Source organism: Corvus kubaryi, unplaced genomic scaffold (assembly GCF_017639235.1).
Source record: "Corvus kubaryi isolate FWS band 111438036 unplaced genomic scaffold, C.kubaryi_AGA036_p1.0 66, whole genome shotgun sequence".
Lineage (NCBI taxonomy): Eukaryota > Metazoa > Chordata > Aves > Passeriformes > Corvidae > Corvus > Corvus kubaryi.
This window is the reverse complement of record NW_024582054.1, coordinates 24,438,339-24,461,588: the sequence shown is the minus strand read 5'-3', so window position 1 is coordinate 24,461,588 and position 23,250 is coordinate 24,438,339. Positions and strand designations below refer to the sequence as shown.

At 44.7% G+C, this 23,250-nt stretch overlaps 2 protein-coding genes and 1 long non-coding RNA gene across 3 annotated transcripts in view; 1 reads left to right on the top strand and 2 right to left on the bottom strand.

Moving 5' to 3' along the window:
* Positions 1–13,954, bottom strand: LOC121673729 (cholesterol 24-hydroxylase). The gene is made up of 15 exons (XM_042047348.1): positions 13,780–13,954; positions 11,849–11,926; positions 11,263–11,344; positions 10,643–10,716; positions 9,880–9,966; positions 9,142–9,280; positions 8,438–8,548; positions 7,517–7,673; positions 7,128–7,190; positions 5,845–5,917; positions 5,314–5,398; positions 3,392–3,502; positions 3,043–3,131; positions 2,087–2,153; positions 1–1,268 (listed from the first exon to the last, which is right to left on the bottom strand). Exons 1-15 carry the CDS (start codon positions 13,905–13,907, stop codon positions 1,107–1,109), a joined length of 1,506 nt encoding a protein of 501 aa, XP_041903282.1. The 5' UTR covers positions 13,908–13,954; the 3' UTR covers positions 1–1,106.
* Positions 13,899–22,066, top strand: LOC121673730. Its single transcript, XR_006019292.1, has 3 exons — positions 13,899–17,305; positions 17,997–18,150; positions 21,988–22,066. It is a non-coding gene; the product is annotated as an uncharacterized LOC121673730 (long non-coding RNA).
* HHIPL1 (HHIP like 1) overlaps positions 20,325–23,250 on the bottom strand; it is a 21,009-nt gene continuing 18,083 nt past the window's right edge. The window contains exon 9 of the mRNA XM_042047347.1: positions 20,325–22,669. Coding sequence (XP_041903281.1) covers positions 22,146–22,669 — 524 coding nt within the window. The 3' untranslated portion in view covers positions 20,325–22,145. The remainder of the gene's footprint in view (positions 22,670–23,250) is intronic.

Genomic DNA, 23,250 nt, shown 5'->3' with positions numbered 1-23,250 from the left:
TGGCAGCATCAAATGTCTTTAATTCTCTCTATTTCATTATAGAGGATGCCCAAACTCCTATTAGGTATCCACATATTTCTGGAAGGCAGCATTTACAAATGATAGTTTTTCTCCCTGGCAGAGCCTGGCTGCAGTGGCAATTTGGGCACATCTGCAGAAGAAGAGGGTGCAGGACCTTCCCTCTCCTGTCTCTGTCTCAAGTTACAGACACATTTTTTCAGTGGCAACACTATTTTAAGCAGCATTTAGTTCAGGCACTTATTTCCAGCCCTCCTGTACCTACTAGACCATCTGGTCTGAGTGTTACTGTAGCTTTGTGGCAAACAAGATGGGGAAAATGATCCAGGTTAAAATAAAGGCAGCAAAACTTTCCCAACAAAAAAGTGTCTCAGAAGAATGAGCACAGGCTGTGTGGAGGGGTAGGAGGAAGCAGGAGAGTCCCTTTATACAGTGTGGACTGGGAATCTACACTTTGCATAATATCAGATGAAAAGTAGAAGAGACTGAATAAAACCAGGCAGTAGCAGCAGGAGAAAGTAGGCGGCCTCAGACTCTAAATTTTTTGGGTTTTTTTTCCAGATTGCTCCTACCAATTGTTCTTCACATTTGGAGCAGGGCTAGAAAAATTGCTTTGACCAAGAGACTATCTCTAAATATCTCTTCCTAAATTCAGCCCAAATCTATGCTCTACTCTTTTCTGATTTCATTGTGTAAGTAGGAAACTCCCCAAACAAGGGTTTACTTAGACCATGTTGTGTTGTATATAAGCTTAGTGGAAACTATGAGCTAGGATTGGAGTGTGGGATTCTGTGGCGCTCCAGGGACACTCCAGTGAAAGGATGTTCTTTTCCAAGTCTGGTCAGAATGAAACGGTTCCCCAGGAAAAGAAAAAGCTTGGCAATTCCAGGTACGCTTCCAGATTGAAGATGCTCAGTAGAGTGACTCTCCTAAGGTTTTCTTCAGTAAATTACGAGGAAGGTTAGAAATAACTTCAGTCTAGTAATCGTCTAAAGGGGTCTGAAAAATCTAAACTTTGATTAGTGTCACAATCTTCAAAATCAGAAGAAACACTAGCACTATCATGACACACTCTGCTCCCTGAGTAGTCACGTCTGGCAGCCTCTTGCAGAGCTCCTTGGCTTTAATTTACATATTACTCCATCTAGTGGCTTTAAGGTTCCAGCCTCCACTAGTTGAAAACTCTGTCCTGGCACCAGCTGGATTTCAAACCTCTGCAGCAACTTTGCCATCACCACTTTTACCTCCATCTGTTAAGAAGAAAAACTCATGGTCAGTGACAGCAAATACAGCTTGGACTGCAGCTGCTTAAAGTCAGTCTACTATCTTACACTGCTTTGTCAATATAGAGATTTAAAAGTTAAATGTTACTATGTTAATGCAGCCAGCTGAGTTTGGGCAGGAACCCTGGGACTTCCCGGATTTGAAGACAACTGACAGGCCCTAAGTCCTTGTGTTTATGTGTTAAATCCATTTTGGAAGTCACACTGTAAAACTAAAGCACTCTGAGCTTTGGTGCTTAGATGAGCTCACAGCACAGACCTGAAGCGCTGGCCTCTGGCTGTCCTGAAACACTCTCTGCCATGCTCATACACATTAAATTGTTCCTTCTGTCCATGTAGCCCCCTCCTCACCTTCTCTGTTCCAGTTCTGGCTTGTGTCCTCCTCCAGCTGATGTTTTCCCTGCCTTGATTCTGTCAGTGGCAGCCATGGGATGATCCCCAAGGCTCTCTGCACATCCCCCTGTGTGCTCGACTTTGGCTGGCAAAGGGATGTTGACTGTGATTCCCATTAAGGGGTTTGGATTCAAGCAGGCTGACCCAGGACAGTTTGGAGGGAGTGCAGCCTGCTGCTCCTCCCTGCAGAGACCTTGGCTGCATGGATGTCTGCTCTTGCATTTGAGAGACACGCCTCTCATGGGCATGGGGGGAGATCTTCCCTCTAAAGAGAAGAGGGTCAGTGCACAGGACATCAGTGTGGCATCTGGTGCCCACCACCAGCCATGGTCAGCACACCCTGAGCTGGCACAGTGCTTGCTAACAAAGTGTTCTTCCAGGCCTCTACTCACCTGTGCAAACACCTGCCCGATGCAGGATCGGGGTCCCAGAGAGAATGGAAAATAGCAGTAATATGGCCTGCAAAGAAAAATGTTCAAAATTACAATTACAACTTGTTTGTAAAGAAACAAGCAAATATTTCATCACAGCAGCAAGGAAATGGTCTAAATATCCCCTTGCCTATCTGACTTGTTAAAGCAGTCTCCAAATTAACTCTTTTTTTGCTTCAGAGAAGCAATACATCTCCGCAGCACGTTTCCTCATCATCTCTCCTTACTGTATGGCTCAGCTGCCAGCCTTATTTCAAAGCTGAATGTCAAGCACACTCTAAATGCTCTCCAGCCTGTCATGAGGATGTCAAAATCCACTCAATTATTGGTCTTTTGGGCAGCTCTTAACCATGTGAGTGAGAAGGCATTTGGTTCAGGAGACCAGACTAACTTCAGACTAACTCTGAAGTTAAAGCTGAAGGAAAACTCCTGACTCGTGAAGTAGTTGGTGCTGATCTCTGCATCTGTTTAGTCACTGGTCCCTTCTATTGCACTCCTGACCACCGACTAGACTTAGGCTGCTTGCCCATGTGGCTGAACAGCATCTTCTCTCCCTCAGTCCCTCCTCCCCTCTCTAATATGGAGACATCTCAAGCACTCTGGGACCAGGGCTGTCACACATTAAATGCTTGTACAGTTCTAAGGTAAATATTCAACCTGGTTTGGGCCCAAAGCTTTGACCTCAATATAAACATTTAATAACAATAATGTTCGTCTTTTTTTGTAAGGTAATGTGGTCTAAAGAATTTTTGAACAAAAGCTGTGCATTATTGCTCTCTATTTACATTCAGATGATTTAGTGTTACTCATACTGGAATGGAAAAATAGTTTTATTCTACTTTTCTTTCCCTTGAAATCTCTTCCTGTAATGGTTTCTTAATACATATTTAATAACATGGGAGTAAAAAGAAGCTCACTTAGGTGCATCTTTGCTGAATCGATCTGGATCAAAAGTAAGTGGATCCTTGAAAAACTTTTCCATCCTTCCCATTATATAAGTGTTGAGCTGGCAAGAAAGAGTTTATTTTTGTTAGTCAGCAGCATCACATCGAAAATGCTTCTTTGCTGTCAGAGGTATAAAACCATAAATGCTTTCCACTCTCCAGTCCCAACTGAGAGTCTTAATTCATACCCCAGTTTTGGTCAAAATTTTAGAGAAGCCAGTACAAATATGCCCAGGGAAGATTTTGGCCCTCTCAACCACAGGTCCATTACATCTGGATTAACTGGGGCAGCTAAAAGCTGCTGGTGGTGGATGGGACTCACAAAGACTGTGGTGTTTGCAGGAATTCTGATGCCATTGACAACGTGCTCCTTCTCCAGCCTGCGGAGCGTCCCCGAGACGGGTGGGTACAGCCGCAGTGACTCCTTCAAAACCTTCATCACCAAAAAGCACAGGAGGTCAGTTAGTTCATAGACTGTAGGAAGCAGAAATATAATTAATTACCTCCCTGTGGCCTTTCAGTTTAGCTAAATGGGAGGTTTTGACTTCTGAAACAGATGCTGGTGTATCTGCCTTGGACTCCTGTGGGCAAAATACATGGCTAGGTCAGCTCCTCCAGGCCTAGTTCTTTCTTACAGCTGGTAAAATACAGAGAAAAAGACACAAAACCCAGAAGAAATCCTGGAAGAGATCTAACACCTCAAGTCAGATCAACAACTAAGTGAAAAGGCAAACTCAAAGGGAATATCTAAGAGTGAAGTCTCCTGCCCCAATGAGCTGTTCTGGGCACTGGCTGCCATGAGGGTGGGTGATTTCTCCCACCTCCTTCCCACTCTCAGCTCCTGCCTTTGTCCTGGTTCTGCTGCTTGAGGAGCCAGGCCAGAGCTCCAAAATGACAAAAAACAACCTGGTAAAGGAAAATGAATAGGGAATGTTGAGGAAAAAAATGGAACAAGACTATTTCTTTTGGTGTCAGTGAGCTGTAAGAATGGCTTATTTCATCAAAGTGAAACCTAATTAACAGTGCACATGAGCATCACACTGAAAATGCAATTAACTGCGTGCATGCACGAGTGGACTAATGAAAAAGAAACCTGGACAAAAGGATTCAGAATTGCCTGAACAACAGGAGAGGAGTCCCACAGTCTCTGATACTCCAGTGATGGACTGGCTCTGACCAAGGGTTACTGATTTCAGTTGTACAGATCCAAGCTGGTGTTAAATAAATGGTCTGCTTTGAGAAGCTCTCATGTGATCTGTCTTAAAACTGAAAGGCTTAGATACCTCATCTTAATTGGAGTGGTATAATTGTGATGGTGTTTGGAGAAGCCTAAGGAAGCCTGCTGATTTCTGTAATCACCTAGAGTTGCCTTTTCCTTATGAGAAATAGACCTATGAAATCTATCTGCTATCAAAGCACAGTAATCTGTGGGATGGGATGTGCCAAATGGTAAAACACTGTTGCTCACCTCAGCAGGGCAATTTAAAAGAAAAAGGACCATGGCAGACTACTAAAGTCTGGGCAATTTATGCAGAACAGCTGCCAGGACTGTGATTCAGCCTCTCCTGAGGGCTACTGGTGTCCCCCATCTTGTAAAAAAGGAAATGCAACACAAACACTGGCTAATAGCCAGCCCTGGCTTTGCAGTTCATTACCAACCAGCATTTCTATACACAAGACCTCTTTTAGGACCAAACTCTTTCCCCTACCACCCCCCACCCCCGAGTGACTGAAGAGGGTTTCTAGACTAAATAATGAAAAATTGACATTAGAAAACCCAGCCATAATTTTTGTCTATCCTCAAATCCCACTTTATGGCATATGGTGAGATCCTAGCTGGAAATGTTTTAACAATAATCAAACAAAACCAGACCTGTGAATTACGAAAGTGTGTGGGATTCACACACAGGTTGGGCTCAAATTTGCACACCCTTCTTAAAATTACAGCTATTGTTTCACCTTAAACATGTAGGGATTATGCAACTCTACTCTAGCTCCCAAATTGGTAATAATTAAGGAAAGCAGTGAAGGAATCCTGTAAATTTGAGGAGCATCCTTCACAATAAGGCTGGGCTGCTGCAAACGTCTCGGGCTACCTGCTTGCTGACTCTCTGGAAACAAACACTATCAGGATAAAATATTAACATTGGTTTTAAAATTTTAAAAGTGTGGAGGCTCCTCCACGACATGTCAGAGGTGCTACCAAACAGCTTTGCCTGGTGTCTTACCTCACTCCCACAGTACCTGTGATAAGTAGGTGAGTTTGCCAAGATCCTCATAGTCAACGTCTCTCTTGGCACCAAGAACCTCATCCACTTCAGCCTGAGCCCTGCAGTTCAATTAAAGCTCGTTAGCTGCAGATGCCTGTTTCTTGCTAGGCAAGGTGACAAATTACATTCTTTTACTTTCCAGACACTGACACTGGACTTGCACAGCCATCCTCAGGCAAAATGCCTACCAATTCCCAACCAGGCTTCCGGAACTTGCACCTCATATCAGGATGAGGCAATGTGCATATAGGGCAGCTGAATCAGGTGGGATTTGGGACCTGCATGTATAAAGGCTTTGAAAAAAGTCACCTAGGTGAAACGGAAATAATCCATCTTAATGTTTTTCTTTTTATAAATTTTGGATATATTGGTACTATGAAACTGTTTATTTTGGAAGGGAGGCTAGAATTCATTGGGAACTGATCCTATCTTTTTAATAATCCTTACAATTAAGTTCACCTTGAAACTAACATCAAGCTGGGTCTGCAAATTGGAGCACACATACCTTTCCAGTATTTCAGGATGCTGGCCCAGTGCCATTACTGTAAATGTCATCTGATTTGAGCTGGTTTCATGACCTGATGATAACAAAACTCAGTTTAAAGGTTAGTATAATAACATGACACAAAGATGGTCTACTAGGGTGACTGTGAATAGGAAACTTTAAACATCAAACCCCAAATGTTTTATTTCAAGTACGCTAGAAATTAAAAGAAATAATAAAAGGGATGTAAAGTCTACATAAAGAGCTTTCAGGAATGACAAGAAAAGGATATAGCTGGTAAAGATATGACCCATCTTGCCCACGTCAAAGCTGCAGTGGTTGCATGCAGCACCCATTAGTTATGAGCTCCCTAACAGGAGGGCTCGTGAGGTCCAGTATTTGTTTTGTCATATTATGGGACACCCAGTTCTGCCAAAGCACAAGGATTTACTGGTTTTGAGGGAAAGCAGAGCTCCTTACCATCTTCCTTTGAAAAGTCTGCTTTACGTGTTTGGATGACCCTGCTTGAGCAGGAAGGTTGGACCAGAAGACCCTTCCAACCTTACCCATTTCTGACTCTGTGATGTGGACAGTTTTCCCTTTTTTTCATGGATAGGCATATGTACTATTTTAATGCATTACAGAAAAAAGACTTCTGCAAAGATGTCTGCTGCAATAATCTCTTTCTTGCCAAAGAACAGCATTTTGACCTCTCCTTCTTATGAACCTAAATCCTATTGATCTGCAAAATGTTGTTTCTCTCACATAATTACTTGCCCCATACATTTTCTGATTGGCTTGACAGTGCCTTCTCCTACTTAGGCAAGAATGGCATTTAATCATGTGGGTGAGGTAATGCAAAGACACATGGAATAAGTAAAAGATGCTTTTGGTGGGGTTTAGTGGGATCTGGGTGGGAGGGCCAGAACCCCATAAGGAATAGCCTTGCACCCCAGTGGGCAGGGGAAAGACAGAGGCTGGAAAACAGAGTGGGAAGCCAGTGGTTGGAAAACACCAGCCTGGCAAGATTTGCTGTGTTGATATCACTGAAAGAGGACAATATATCATTTGTGTATGAGAAATTAAGAGTTCTTTTCAGACCTCACCCTGCTGGAACTATGCCAGTGTAATACTGCTGTCTTCCAACCAAGAAACTCCTAGCTGCAGCAGCATCATGTGGAGTGATGATGTTAATCACGGTGTTAATTATGATTAACAAGGATGTTAATCATGACCCTGTAGACAGCTCAAGAATGAGTACAGCTTCCCACATGACATATACAAGTATTAAAATAGCTACCAACCTGCAACAAAGAAAGTGATAAAGTTATCCAGAATGTTTTCATCATCTCTACTTTCCTCCAGAGCTGTCAAGATAGAAAAATAAATGGGATTAGAAAATGCCCCTGTGCCCCAGCTGGACCACTCACAATGCTCTGCCCTGTTTGGCACATATTGGCTGAGGTGGCATCGAGAGAGGACACTGAGAGAGTGCGCATTTCAGGGATAACTTGTGACCAATATTTGATCCAACACAAAGAAACAGGGAATTTTCAAAGCAACTCTCACTATCTTCAGTGTGAAAACAACTTTAAAGGAGGATTCAAGTTCAGATCCCCAAAACAATCCTCCCTGAACTTCATGGCAAAACATGCCACAGAGAAATTCACCCAAACAGCAACGTGTCCCTTACCATCTCCTTTCAGAATCTGTGTAAGAATATCCAGCGCGGCTTCTTTCCCATTCTGGATGGCTTCTCTCCTCCGGTCAATGCACTCCTTCCCCACACGTCTCAACAGCCTCACACTCTCCTTGGCCTCCTTTACCAGTTTCCGTTGCCCTGGCATGAACTGATACAGAATTTCCTGAGTCATTTTATTCCTTTTGTCGGTAAAAAATAATGTCAGTGTTATTTTACAAGTGAGCGCCTTGTTTTCTGCAAAATGACATTTGTCACAAAAACACTTGCTCTCCATGGAATAAACTGAATGCCTACAGGATGAAGGGTTTGGGCTGAAATATTTCAATCTGTGCATGCTGATGTTGTGTCTTGTTGGTGTTTTGGGCACTGTGAGCAAATTTCCTCACCTCTCCATGGAAAGAAACTGCAGCATGCAATGCCGAATCTCACCCCAGTCTCAAAAAGGAAAACAGGAACTCTAAAAGCCTGAACTACAGCTTTCATGAGACACTGAAATAATTCTTTACTTAAATATTTCATATTACATCCATAATTTCCTAGTAGATGAATTTGGGTTGAAAATGTAATTTTTTTACGGCAAGAATGCTCAAATTTCTTCCACTCTGAGTGAACAAATTTGTCCTTCTTGTACAAATGGCGAAAATCTCAGGTTTTTATGGGTATGAGAGTGTAAAACCATATCAGAAGGAGACACATGCAGGGGGGAAGAAAAGACAAAAAAGAAGCATTAAATATTAATGTTAATTTTGCAAGTGTTTTAAAGCACTAATGAATTTTATCTTGAGGCACATTGGAGGGAAAGATCTACAGACGACTGTTTCCCCAACATGACCTTGCCCATCTTCAGCCCACAAACTCAAGCAGGAGCAGCTGGATATGAGGAGAGAGGACTGAAGTGAGGAGAGTACAGACCCGTATGAGGGGGATGCGTGCCTTGTTCAGCCCCTCCATAATCTTAGTCACAGCGTTTGGTAAAGGTGTCTGGTCATCGCTCAGTGCATTTAATTCCAAGCCAAAGGCTACCTGAGGAGCAGGAGAGAAAAAGGCAACTTGCTGGGGCAGGGGTGAAAGAGCAGGATAGCTTCACACCGCTGCCTTTTCCCCTAAAAATATCTCAGGCTAGATCCTACCTTGCAGAAGGCTGCAAGGGGACAGCAATATCTACATTATGTTATTAATCCACCCTTATTTGGGTGGATTAATAATTTACTACTGCTCTCCATTCATACCAAACTGGTTTGCATAGAAAGGGAAAAGGCAGTGTAAGGCAGACTTCATGCTGGCGTGTAATGGCAGTAACACAACCTCCACCCACGAAAAGAGCCCTGGTGTGTCCCTTTTGGCATGGAGGGGTGGGAGGTACGAGGCTGAAAGGACTTTTGCAAAGGGTCCCCATCCTGTGAGCCACACCTAGACCATGCAGACCCTTCCCTAACTGCCCCTTCCCAAGGCTCAGCCCGAATGGAAGTGGCACAATTAGTCCTGCAGGTCTTCTGGCACTGCTGGGTAAAGGTCTTTCTCCCTGCCTCCAGCTCCTGATCCCATCCTGCTGCTGGTAGGCATTACTTCCATTCCTTCCTGCCAGTTGCAGAGGAAATGAGAGGGACAGCTGGTACCTTGCCAATGATATCCATAGTCACCCGGCTCATCATCGACAGCATGCTAAACTCTGTTTTTCCATCTGCTTTCTCCTCTAGCTTCTCCATCAGCTCCTCTGCTTTTTCATTAAAAGTTTCCATCAGACCAATCAGGTAGCTGAACAATCAATAAAGATGAGTAATGGGGGCTCTGGAGAGGACATCTTTGCTCAGGCAAAATAACTTTTGTTATCTTCCATAGAAAATTGTAAAATTTTTTTAAATTTATAATTTATTTTTCTTAATACATTAAAAAGCAAACAGATAAAATGAGCTACATTCTTCTTACAGCAGCCCAGCTCTGCCCTGCCATGTAATTAACATCTGTCATTGCAAAGGGCTGTGGCCTGTGCCTGTCAAGGCACATGGACTTTATCTTTGAACCCTACATACAATGCATCAAGGCACACTAGGAAACCAGACCAACCCTCTGCCTTATCTTTTCCAGCAGGATAAGGCAGCCATAACCATGCTCCAGGATACACAACCCTGGGACCTTTCTACCATTGCTGAGTTCATAGGGGTGTCACTGTTCCATGGGAATTCTGGTCAAATTATACTCGGCATGGGAATAGTGTGCTGGATTCTAAACTAAATGTGATTTTGGCATGAAACTTTTTTTTTTTTTTTCCCCTCTAAGTAACAAAGAGTGGCAGGGAGAAGCATGACAATACAGTAAAAATAACAGCTAGATCATCCTGGAAATATTTGCCTTACCTTCGGCTGAAAGCTGGATCCATTATCCTCCGCTGCTTGCGCCAATGCTCATGGTTGCAAACAGTTACCAAGCCATTCCCTAGAAACCTACCACATAGGAAAACAAGGAAAGGAACAGTTTTATGCAAGGGAGCCAGCTGAACCCTGTGTAGTCACAAATATAAGTATTTCACATCTACTTTATTTTATTTTTCCCATGTGTAGGGAGCACCATTGAGTATGAAACCATTGCATCACTGTGGACAACAACTGAACCACAGATATTTTTGCCAGGTAGATGTGAACTGCTGAGTCCAATAAGATGCTGTTTCATTACAGCTGTTATGCAAATAATTAATATAATAATTGGATTATTATATTTTTAAAAGCTTCAGACAAACCAAGAAAAATTCCCTTTTTTTGGAATTGAATTTAGAAGCTGCAAACTGCCATAACTTATGGAATGCCCTAAAGTCAGTGCTCTAAAATCTGAGAAGTTTGATGATGGTCTTGAGCAGACTGCTCTGAGACTAACTGAATATCCCCAGGGGGAAAAAAGATACATGATCAAGGTAAAACAAAATCCAACATATCCTCCTCCCTGACTGGCAAGACATTTGACTTGGCATGTATTTTAATAGGTACATGCTGGTTACATATGTCTGGAATTAGAAATTAATCCCCACACTAAGGTAAATGGTCTGAGTCAAAATGTCATGCCTGTGATATTATTAATCTTGCACTTATTTTCAGATCACAGTGGCTTCAGATGGGTTTTGCCTACCTCTCACCAAACAGGCTGAAGAGAGTACCATACACGATTGGATCCTTTGGGTGCTGTGGTGACATCAAGAACTCCTAAAATCAAACCTCAGGTCAGTGAATACTGAGTGCAATCCTTTTCCTGGACAAAACACAAAATGTCACTTACACACATTTTAGCTCTCTTCCTTCTGCAGCAATAGTCTGAAGAGTAGATGAATTACTTTGTGTGCCCTGATTCCCCAGTTCCTGTGCTGCTAGCTTGCTTTGCATGCCTCTAGTGCTTTTTTGCCCAATGACCTGAAATCTCACTGTGTTGTAATTGCAAAGATTAAGAGAAAGAAATTTGGTCTCTTGTACCTCATTCATTTGAGATATTAAGCTCTTGCAGAGAGCCTGCTTTTCACAAGTGGTAAATGTTTGCTATATGTGCTGTTCAAATAAAAGTAACAAAATAAATTAACTGACCAAGAAAAAGATAAATCGGGGCAGCCCAGAGAGCAAAGCACCTCATCCTCCTAACCCAGCCAGAGCCAAGCACAGATTGGCTGCTCTGTGCTGCTCTGATCGTCAGGCACCAGCTCTCCCCTTATGGAGGAATGGGCTGATCCCCACTATTGATCTTGCTTTATTTTTCAGTACCTTCACTCCTTCAGGACTCACAATCAATAGTGAGATTCTGTGAAAGGCATTAATTCGTACAACAGGTCCATATTTCTCTGCCCTGTAAGAAGAGAAAATTAAAAGAAAGAGAATTATGGTACAAACTACCAACACGTAACAGTTCAGACCTAATAACCTCGAAGGACCAGAGCACATACAGTGGGAACTACCACAGTCCCCAGTGAACAAAGCCATTAAGAGAACCACAGAAGGACAGAATCATCAAGGCTGGAAGAGACCTTCAAGATCATCTGGTCCAACTGTCAACCCATCACCACCACAATCACCCCATAAACCAAGTGTCACATCCAGACGCCTCTTGTACATTTCCACAAACTTACTCCACCACCATCCTGGGCAGCTTATTCCAGTGGCTATCCATTCTTTCAGTGAAAAAGTTTTTTCTAATATCTAATCTGATCTGAAAGATCAATGCTCTTTCTCTAGCTCCTCTACCAACCTTCCGAATGATGCTAATTATGTAATTCAGGGTCTCTGTGCCTTGATTTCTCCATTTGTGCTACAGGACTACCCCGTTCAATGTTATTGATGTGCCTCAACTTACCACTGCAGGAAGAGATCTGGTGTAAACTCCTTTTTCCTCAGCATTCTCCATATGATTGGCAGGTGTCCAAATAAAAAGCTGCAGAATATGAAGGTTAAGAGTGTCATGAGGATGCCAGCACGGGGTTTTGTATGGATTGCAATCCTTGTTGCTCAGTGAGTGTTGCTCATGTTTTCCTCATAAGGGAAGATGCAAATAACTCTGAGCTGTGCCAATGCCCAGCCCTTACCAAGCTGGTAAACTGGGTATCAAAGATAGGCTGGTGCTTGCATGAAGCCAGGAAGACCAGTACAGAGACGAAGGATGAGGTCTTTTTTTTATGCTGTATCATAGGAGATGTTTGGGTCTGGGTGGAAGCCCCCCACAAGTTGCTTTGCTCTTTGCCTGGCTGACCGAATCTCGACTGCAGCTGTTACGCTGCTGTACATGAAACTGACATTTGCATTAAATACTCTTTAATACATGCTCCTCCCTGGTAAGTGTAACTTCATTTCTGTCAATGGATTTCTGTTAAGGGAAATTAGGAACCATCTCCTTCTGTCCAAAGCCATGTCATTTAAAATACTGAGGAGGATAATCACTGGTTAATACGAAAACTGAAGAGATTAATAAAAAATGTTAACTCTTCAACAGCTGCATTAAAAACCTGTAGATCAATTCCTTCCTTCAGCTGTGAGTGGCAAATTCCCACCAGCTTTGCATAAATCTGAGGGAAGATTTGGCCAAGCTCCTTGCTAAATGAATCAAGCTGCACTCAAGATCTGTTTTCCATTTGAGAGACAGAGAGCCATGCTATCTATCATCCTTTTCAGTATAAATAAGCTATAGGGGGAAAACAGGCTCTTATTTTATTACTGTTGGAACTGGGAGGTGCTTAAAATAAGAACTCAACAAAGTTAGTCAATATCTACAGAAACTTTTAATCCTCTACTTGTTTGATTCTTCCACTGTAACTGGATTCCAAAATGATGTGAAAGCCCCAAACACAACACAAGTCCTTTGTTAGCTCTGGAAACTGCTCTATCTGCAGCACAGGAAACAAGGTCCACTCACAGCTCCTCTTGCATGCCGTCACTCTACAGTGTTACTTCACACCACAAAATGAACCTAAGGACAAGGAGGTTCAGGTATGGTAGGATCATCCTCTCTCTAGTCTTGGTATCCAACCCCGATGACACAAGTAGGCTGAAGCCTGGAGGTGGGCAGGTGTGGTGTCCCTGTGAGGCTGCGTATGAGTGCTGCTGTCTCTTCCTGTGGCATGTTATGGAGGGCATGTGCACCCACAGGTGAGGTTAAATGGGAAGCCCACACGCTGCTGCAGGAGCCACGACTCTTTGTGACAGTGCTGCCACTGCCTTGCTGGCAGCTTTCTCACTACTCTTTATCACTTATGACATTTTTATTTATTTTTGGCAGAAACCAAACACCTGGCTTATGAAGGAGAGCACGGAAGATGCCTGGTGGAGTTAGTGTCAATGTGCCCCCTGGAGCAGTGTGGGACGGCTGGTGCTGCTGGTCCCTCCTGTATGGCTGGTGCTGCTGTCAAGTCCCTGTTCAGGGTCATGAGCAAACGCACAGCTCGGGTGGGCGACTCCAAAGCGCCCCTTCACGCCACTGTGGCCAGCCGGGAGATGTAGGTCAGGACACGCAGCCCCGGCCAGCCAGGCCGTGCTGCTGAGCAGGATCCTCAGCGATGCCGGGCGGTGCCGGCGCTTCCCGGGAAGCGGGCACACGTGAGCGCTCTGCCCAGCCTGCGTGACCCCTCGCCGCTGCCCTTGCCCGCACCCGCCAGGCCCGGCCCGGCCCATGGACACCGGCTGGAGGGTTTATTTTCTGCTCTGACCTTGTCTCGGCTCCAGCCGGGCAGCGAGCGCTCTGCGGAGACACCGAGCCTGCCCGCCGCCGCCTCGCCTGCCCGGCCAGCCCCTTACCTCTCCCGCGGGGCGCCGGGGATGTAGTCGTACTTGGCGTGGATGTACTGCACGTAGCAGCAGTACAGGACGAAGGCCAAGAGGGAGAGGGCCAGCAGGAGCCCTCCCGCCGCCCACAGCGCCTCCATCCCCGCCGCCCGCAGCGCCTCCTCCCGCACCGAGCAAAGGGCGGCCGGGGCGGGCCGGAGAATCCCCGGCTGCGGGCGGGGACGGCCCCGCTTAAAGAGCCCGGCGGCGGCGGCGGCGGCGGCCTGAGCTGAGAGCCCGGCGCCGTTCAAACACACCCCCACGGCGTGTGCCGATGAGAACGTGTATGCAAAAGGTCCAGAGGAGGACACGAAAATGCTCAGAGGGCTGGAGCACCGCTCCTGTGAAGCCAGGCTGAGACAGTCGGGGCTGTTCAGCCCGGAGAATAGAGGGCTCCAGGGAGACCTTATTGGAGGGGCTGCAAGAGAGCTGGAGAGGGACTTGTTATAAGGAAGGGCATGTAGTGAGAGGACAAGGAGGAATGCCTTTGGACTTAAAGAACGTAGATTAACTTAAAAACTAGGTATTAGGAATAAATTCTTTACTGTGAGGCTAGTGAGGCACTGGAACTGGTTGCCCAGAGAAGTTGTGGATGCCCCATCCCTGGAAGTGTTCAAAACCAGGTTGAATGTGGCTTTGAGCAACCAGGTCCCTTTCAATCCAAACTATTCTATAATTCTATGATACAGGTATGTGTGTGTGTATGTATGGGTATATGCTTTCCTGGGTGGAGACGATGCTCTGCACAAGTACATGAGGAGGTCAGGAAGGATGCTGCACCTTAGTCCAGCAGTCTTTCAATTACTGCAACAACCTCCATGGCCTTCTATAAACCCTCCCCTTCTTCCTTCCTCCTCAGAGATTTGCTAGCTCCCTCTACCAATGCTGCAGCAGGTTGTGCCCACACCGTCCCTTTGAAGGTCGCCTATCTTTCATGCAGGGTGGCTGACGCTCCTCTCCACCATTCCCACAGCTCTGAGTGCAGCAGGAGAAGCAGAAGCAGGATCCCTGCACCCCCACTATGCCCAAAGGACAGCAAGCGCTGCCAATCAGACTTTCACAGGACAACCCCATCACACGCTCCTTCTCTGCACAAGCTTTGCTCAACCATCTGGAGGTAGCATACCAAGCTACCTGGAATTTTATCATGTGTATTTTCCACTTCTGGGTCTCTACCTTGTTTGGCAGCACCATAGAAGACACTGCAGGAGTTTTCATCCCATTTCCAATGGGGTGTATTTTCCCTGCACCTCTCTCACAGCAGCTCCCATTTGGCCACGCCTCTCTGCAGAAGGAGGGAGTAGATGTAAGTCGTGGAACCCCCTGTTTTTGTCCATCTGATGGATCAATCATCTGCCAGGCACCTCCAAGAGTCAGCTTGCTACAGTTTCCAGGTGGAAACTGACTGTGCTAGAAGGCCACAATCTGCAGGTTTTCCTTGGTTTTCTTAGGTCATTTATGCTGGTGTTTGAGACTAGCAGATCAGAGAGAGCAGGGAAAGACTATCAAAGCAACCACAGCACATGCTGATGTAAGGTGAGAGATTTAATTTTTGTTTCAAAACTTAAGTAATTTTCAATGGACTGTTAGTGACAGAGGAAGAGGGGAGTCAATGGTGATGGGGAATTTAAGGAGCACTTAAATTTTATGTGTTATTTATGCTGTTTTCCTGTGTGGTTGTGTGCCCATGTATCCCTCAGAGCAACTTAGTGGCTAACATCTACTGGTCACCTTCAACTAAACCTGTCATGGAAACACAGATCACAAAATGCTGGAAAACCAGAGCAGATTAAAGGAATTGCACTGGCTGTATAGTGTGATCTAGGCTGAAGAAAGATTTGGTATCACAGACCTTAGAGGGTGACAGGAATCTTCTTTTGAAGTCCCCAGGAACCAGCACCTCTCCCGGTAGGCATGGCTGAAGCCTGCCCATGTCTGGGTCACAACAGCCCAGGAGGCCCTGGAGAGGCAGAAGGACCAGAAACTCATCAGAAAACCGTGGAAGCTCTCAGAACCCATCAGGAGTTCCTGAGCTTTTTCTTTTGGCTGGCCACCATGCTCAGCAGAGGGGAGGGAAAAACCACTTGAATTGTCCTTTGGGAACAAATACACCTGACCACTTCATGTCCAGCCTGCAGGTGGGCAGAGCTGCTGCAGAGCTCCAGGGAACATGCCTGGAGGCCAGCATTGCTCTTCTGGCTTCACATCACATAGCAGAAGGGTTTGGTAGTGACACCACACAACGACCTCAGAGAAACAGTGTCTCTTAATAACAGTTAAATGGTACAAAATACTGGAAACCAGAGTCTCCAGCTGTTACAATGGAACACAATGGAGCAAAAGCTGGTGGTATTTTTTAAAATATTATTTGCTGTTCTGTTACGTTCAATGTGAATTTTCATTCAATGTTACATTGATTTTTCTCGACCTGGTAGTTCCTCCTTTGGTTTAAAATAATTGCCTAACAACCTTTAATTATTTCCCCCTCTGTTTTGAGTACATATTCTAGAAGACCATCATTATTATCTAACTATTGTTTTTGTTTATCTTAATTGAAACTACTTTTTTTTTTCCCTGTTATGGCTGTGGTTTTAAAATTGCTTGTTTTCAGAAAAAAGCCACCATTCCTTCCCACTGGTCAGGCAGTACATATAATGCTACCATGGTATGAATATCCATCACTAGGAAGGATACAGCTGATAGCAAGAATAGCATCACTCAGACAAAGTTTAAAAACTAAAGCTAGCTGATGTTTAAAAACTAAGGTTGGCTGATGAAGCCACGTCTTTAAAGACATTCAGTGACCTTCCTGATGAAACATTGATTTTCTGAGTTTCATCAATGTTTTTTCAGCATACTTCAAGAATAGATTGTAACTATCTGTAAGTTGTTCTTTCTTTTGGAATCAGTCTCAGAATAATTCCTGTGAAAAATTCCTGCTTGTATCTTGTTTGTGAGCAGCTCACCGGGAGGTGATATAATATTTGGTATTTTATACATTTTGATGGGAAAGACAGGCTATGTGATACAGTTCTGAACCCCGAGTAGATCAGGTAAGCTCTCAAAATTAACCTTCTCAGGTAATTATAATTATCAGCTGATAACTCCCCCAAGTATTCAGCCTAGGTACACTGCAGAAATTATCTTATTTTTCATGCTTTAAAGATGAGCTCTTATAAAAACTTTTGTTTGTGATCCAACAAACTTTAATACAGCCCTTTGTTTGTATTCTAACGTGTTTCTATACCTTTGAGTGAAGGACATGACCCCAAGGAACTCTCGTGTTTATGATCTGCCCGGCAGCTGCGCGCTGCTCTGGGAGGAAGGAGCAAGGCTGGGCTGAGCTTCCCCGCGTGTCCCCGTGCTGCCGGGGACCGAACTGCCACCGCGTGGACACTCTGCCAACCTGCACATTCCCGCAAATACGAGGAGCAAGAGAGATTTGGGAGCCGATCAGAAGAGCAGAGAACTGGGAACTGTTAACAAGTGAAGTCCCAAGGTGAATTTGAAAAGTTGGTGAGACACAGGGTTGGTCTGAAAGTCCCGCTCTCTTATGCTTGGCTTTTCGTGGCTATTTAGGTTTGAAAACATACTCTGTTTTCTCTCTGAAGGTGCAGCATTGTTTAAGTTGTGAGGACAGCAAGGAGAAGAAACAGCATAGGCAGCTCTTGTGCTGGGAAATGCCTTCAGCAGCACACGAATAGCCAGAGGGCTGGGCGTCCTGATCACCCAGAATTTACCGTGGCAGATGTGCACAGGAAAACGCTCATTAAAAGTTAATAATAATAAAAGAGCTGATCTAAACCCAGTTGTTTTGCCACAGATTACACTGAATACAGGAGTCAAACTCTGCAAAACAAAATCTGTAGGGGGTTAGATGTTACTTACCCAACATTGCCAAGTACAGACCTTTGCAGTGATTTTCACCCTGAGTCAGTTGTCCCCCAGCCCGTATATACTGAGGTCCTGATCATTCTCAGTCAATAAAATTTTCCAGCGTGGAGTGGACAGGCAATTGACAAGCTGTTAAAAATAACAAAAACAGTCTAAGGGTTTAGTGATTGCCAACAGCTAATGCCCCTGAGGAACAAACTACTTGGTGTAATACTTGTACAACTGACTGAACACTACAGACTTTCTTTTTCTTTTTTTCTTTTTTTTTTTTTTTTTTTTGCTGTTGTTAAAAACAGCATCCCTATTTACCACATTATTGTACAGGAATGATTGACATTTCCATCATAGCTGCTTTTCTGACAACGTTGAAACATTGCTCGAGGCAGTTCTATAGCTACACCTGTGCCCCAGACATGAGAACCTTGGGAAAGTCGCATACGAGGCAGCAAGGTATGATCTGAACACATCAAATGGGTTCCATGTCTTGTTTGTTTACAGAGGAAAAAACTATGATTTCTTAAAGCTTAAATTTGGAATGCAGTTAGTAGTTATCAGAAGATGCTTACATCTCTTTTCATGTAGAAAAATGTGTGTTTCTGTCTGAAAGTATCTAAGGGGGCCATGCTGACCTTTTAGAGACGACTATTGGCATGTTTCCGAGAGGAAGGCAGACTTGGATTTTGATATGTTGTGACTGTTTTTCTCCTCTGAGCTTCTAAATTTCTATGTTGACCACACCCAAACAGCGACAGGTTCAGCTCTCCTACAGAGGGACTGATTAGTTCTGGGGACTGTCCCCCCCACAGCCATATCAATGCTAACACATGGAAGAAGAGGCAGGCTGAGCTCGGGACATCCCTGGGAGGGTTTTGGTGGCTTTGGGCCCTGGGGCAGGGCAGGAGTACCTGAGCTGCTGTTCTCCCTTGGCCATCATAAAGCCCAACACAAAGATCTATCTGGTGAGAGGTGGGGGAGAGGCTAATAAAGGAGATAGAGGCCGGAGAAACACGATGATGGCATGTGAGGCTGGGGCCCCAGGCTCATCTTTGCTCCCAGTGCCAGTGCCCCCCACAGTGACACTGCTGAGCTTTCTGAGCTTGAGTCATGCCTTCAGTACAATTTGGTTACAGACCTCTGTGCTTACTGATGTGATACACGAACTTCATGCTGTTCATACCCTGCAGTCTGACACAGCCCAAATTGCCCTGACATGGAGGACATCCTCATGGTGTGCTCCATCCAGGGCTCAGCACCCAGGAGGGTTTTGCCAGCATTTGAGTGAGAACCCCTGATACAACACCCCACCTATTTCACTATCCCTCCACTGCTTGGGCAGCAAGCTCTAAAGATTATTCCTAGAAATGTTGGGAAGATTTATCTATTAGATTTCTCAGAAAGAGCATGGTAAGTCCAAATGAAGATAATGTCTACACCACAGACTGCAACACAGTATGGCAGTGCTCAGTCTGACTGCTGGGCACCACAAGGACGTAAGCAAAAAATCCTGAGCTCTGGGCAGAGCTACTCTGCCTTGGAGGTAGAGAAAACGACATGGAAAGGCTGAGTTTACACTGTTCCCTTAGAGATATGCTGGGTCCTCTATGTGATGCAGCTGTGCTAACTTAAGGAAAGGAAAGATATGTAAGGAAAAATGCAGGTGCTCCAGTCTCAGTCACAGAGTTGAATCAGGAGAGAAGGCAATAAACCATACTGCTACTAGACAAAAATTTGGGACTGCCACATAATACATGCAGAAGACTGGTTGCACTGTGGGCTATTTTAAGATTTATCCTGAATTAGCATCCAGGAAGTATACTGTCATGTTCAAGTGTAGCAGCAGGGTTTATTAGTTTATCTAATGCTTGATTGGTGTCACATCCTGCTATATAAAAATGGTATCAATAAGAATCTTATTAAACAACAGATGAGATAGAGGGTATTTAAATGCATGTGTACTTGTGTGCTTTAAATAGTACAGGCTCATAATTTAAATACCAGTGAACGAGACTGACAGATACCAGGATTTAGAACAGACATTTTTTAAGCTTGGCAGGACCACAATGGTCAGAAATACCTTTCCAGCATCATAGCAGAGCACTGAGCTGGCAGGCACAGACAGGCACACACAGCCACTTGTGCTGAGCTGGCTCGATCCTATTTGAATGCCTTCCCCACTCAGTGTAGGCTAGGAGAAAGGATAAGAGGAAAACAACCCCTTACTTACAAGCCTTGTCTCTTCCTCTGCTGATAAATATTTCCCTGTGGAGCTGGCAGCACCCACGTACCAGCATCAGCAAACTCCTCACCAGCAAACCCGGGGGGTGCAGGGCTCTGTGCTCGCTGCCAGCACAGCCAGGCACAGCTCTCTCACCCGCAGCTGCTCCCTGGGGGCTGGTTTCCCTGTGCTCTGGCTGCCACCAGAGCCTGTGTGTCACCCTGCCTGCCAGCCAGGGATGGTGGCAATCGCCACCAGCAATATCCAAGGTGTATGTGGCCTCTGCTTGTTCTCAGGAGGTTCAAATGGACTAAAGCAGGTAACTTATAGTTAAATTAGAAAAAGAGTACTTAATACTTAGGAAAATGATGGTGAAATTCCTATGGCAGACATCCCGGGATCACCTCAATTCCTTTAGGATAACTTTTATTGTGCAGGTCTTTTTTTCTACCCAGAAGTTTTGAAGTATAACTATGACCAAGATTACCCTTAAAATCTCCCAGACAGAGTTAGCTGAAATTTGGCTAAGGAGCCAAAAGAAGCGGAAGAGGAATTTGGAGAAAGAAAGTTCATGTCTCCACCTTCCTTTTCCTTCCAGTCCTCTAGTCCCACCAGCTCAATAGGTTCCAACTCTTTTAACAGAAGAATTTACAAAGGACTCTCCTGTTCCCTGAACGTTTTGATGCGCCTGAAGTGAATCTCTGCACTTGAAACAAAGGAGTTTGCAATTTCACTGCAGTGGGAAAGGCCTAATAATAGTCTGGTGCCTGATGGCATTTGTAGGTTTTCAAATGAAATGAGAGTAGTACTTCTCAGAAGGCACTTTATACTCTGTTCCCCCTTTATACTTCATAAGAAGTAGGGGGAAATACTTTTTTTGGATCATCTGCTTTTGTATATTGAAGGTGTTCTTCATCATCAAAAAGAATTTAATGAGAATTTATCAGAAAGTTCAGGAAAAATATTTAAAACAAATTATTTACCCTATACATGTTTTAGGCTTAATAAGATATTGTCTACATGAAATTGGGGAATTAAAATAAATATCCACAGTAAGAGTTTTAGATACAAGGTTTTGTTTGTGAACTTTTCTGGACACACTGGTCATTTTACATTTGAGTTTTTTGGGAGTTTTTTTGTCTTTCTCATGCTCTTGTGTGAGCAGCAAGACAAAACCTATCCTGATTACACCAGGCAAAACAAATAACCAGGCAAAATGCTTTCATAAGAGAACACATGTCTCTAATCACCACTCAGGTGAAAAACACATTTCAGACAAAATAGGGTTGCTTTTGTTTGCTTTTTTTTTTTAATATCCTCTAAAAAGGGGTAAATATTACAGGATTATTGCCCCAGTGCATTACCTCTTATCTAGTCATTCACACCTGTGAAAAACTGAATGAAAAAACATGTGCCTTCATAAAGTTTGGGAAAGTGGACGCACAAAGCATGTTCAGAGTTAAACTGGATAATGATCCTGTTCACTTAAAAAGGGACAGATTTTCAATTCTTTTCATGTAAAAAGGGTCAGATTTTCTTTCCACTTAGGCTAATGTAAATTGCAGAAATACTTTCCATGCAGTACGCTGTGATTTCTTCTAAATTATCTGATTTTGCTTATCCTTGATGACCAATAGGTTTATACCAATAAAAAACATTACAGAAAAATAATTTTCCTTTAAACTGGCGGGTGGAAAGTTTAAAAAGTTTATACTTTTGTAATTTTCAAAGAAAGGCACAGATTTAGAAAGGCACATTCTTAGAAACCTCAGCTCACAGCTGCAGGTGGCAAAGCAAGGCAAACAATGCAAATGCTTCCATAAGAGGGAAACATGGTCATTTGGGATTTTTTTTTTTTTTTTTTTTTTGGCAAAACATTGTGAAACACAGCTGAGGAATGCTGTATTTTGAAATGGGAAAGGGCAACAGGATGCATCTCTTTTCTGATCTATAAAGGCTGATGTTTGGCTGATGTTCCTACAAAAAACCACTTAGAAATGCAGTCCCTGTCCACAACATCCTCATTTCAGTGCTTCATTTTACTTTTTTTTTTTTTTTTCCCTCTGAGGCAGATGCATGAGGACGACATGAAGAAAACATAAGATTACTTTAAACAGATGCAGCATCCTCAAGGCAGGACACACCCCCCTCAATACTGCAGCTGGTTTAGAGGGTTGGACAAGAAAGGGATGTACTCCGAGTCCCTCAGCTGCCTTCCCCAGCTCTTCTGTCACCAGTCTGTCACCTCCTCCCGGCTGCATTCCACACCAGCATCCTCCTCGTGCGAGCAGTTGTGCGTGCCGACATCGGCATGGGAGCACTCCAGCAGCGTCCTCTCCTGCCCGGAGCACTGCACATCATCCAGGAGAATGCGGAGCGAGGTCCCTGCCCCAAATTCTGCCTTCTTGGTGGCCCGCACCGCGTAGGGGAAGCCGAGCTGGCGGCACACCACGGCGGCGGCGGGCAAGCTCCAGCCATCGTCGCACACCGTGCCCCACTCGCCGTCGATGAAAATCTCCACCCTGCCCCGGCCGCGGCCCCGCCGGCCCTGCCGCATCAGCCGCACGGAGCCATCGACGGGCGGCTTCTTACTCCTGCGCTGCCCCCTCTGCTCTCCGCCCTTCCCGGGCCTGGGCGTCCTGACTCGGTCCCCTGCCGGCGTGCGGGGGGTTTTGGGGTCTGGGACGCCTCCCCACGGGGCCTCGGTCGTGGTCGTCAGCCGGGGATTTGGTGTTGGTGTTTTCATAATAAACTCTGTTGGGAAAAGCCAGAAAACCATGAGTCTGTCACTCTCCGGGCAATGCTTGAAGACAACTGTACAAAACCAGTGCTGATTTTTGACTTATTTAACTAACTTCGTGGAATTTGCCTACTTGACCCTGTTGAGAAGCAACAACACTTAGTGACCCAGTATTTCCTCAGTGAAAAATGTGGGCTGCTGTTAGTCAGTAGAGAGGACTGCAGGGCTGAATGCCAACTCGTGAGCCTCTCCCAAAAAGGAAGCTCCGAGTGGTTCACTGGCAAACATCAGCCTGGCCCTTAAAGGGTAGGTGCTGGAGTTTCAAAGTCAGGAGAGGAGCTCTTCACCAGGATATGGTGAAGAGCTGCCGGAAGCGTTTTACAGACAGGCACTATTTCTGCTCTTCTCTTCATTACTAAGAATTGGATCATTACCAGAGGAGAGCGTGGCCTCCCCACTGGGCCAGATGCTTTATTCAGAGGAGCTGAAATCAGGAACATTCAAAATCAATTCTCTCTGGCAACTGGAATGCGCAAGAGGAACGGAGTTGCCAGGACAACACATAAACCAGGATTTGAGGTTGGGTTTGTTCTTC

What these genes read in the sequence shown, in the direction of transcription:
- LOC121673729 (XM_042047348.1), bottom strand. Translation starts at nt 13,907, where the DNA reads ATGGAGGCGCTGTGGGCGGCGGGAGGGCTCCTGCTGGCCCTCTCCCTC. An exon ending in ACAGATTCTGAAAGGAGATG is followed by an intron (nt 7,191 to 7,516) that starts GTAAGGGACACG and finishes CTATCTTGACAG; the next exon opens with CTCTGGAGGAAAGTAGAGAT. An exon ending in CATCCTGAAATACTGGAAAG is followed by an intron (nt 5,399 to 5,844) that starts GTATGTGTGCTC and finishes ATTGAACTGCAG; the next exon opens with GGCTCAGGCTGAAGTGGATG.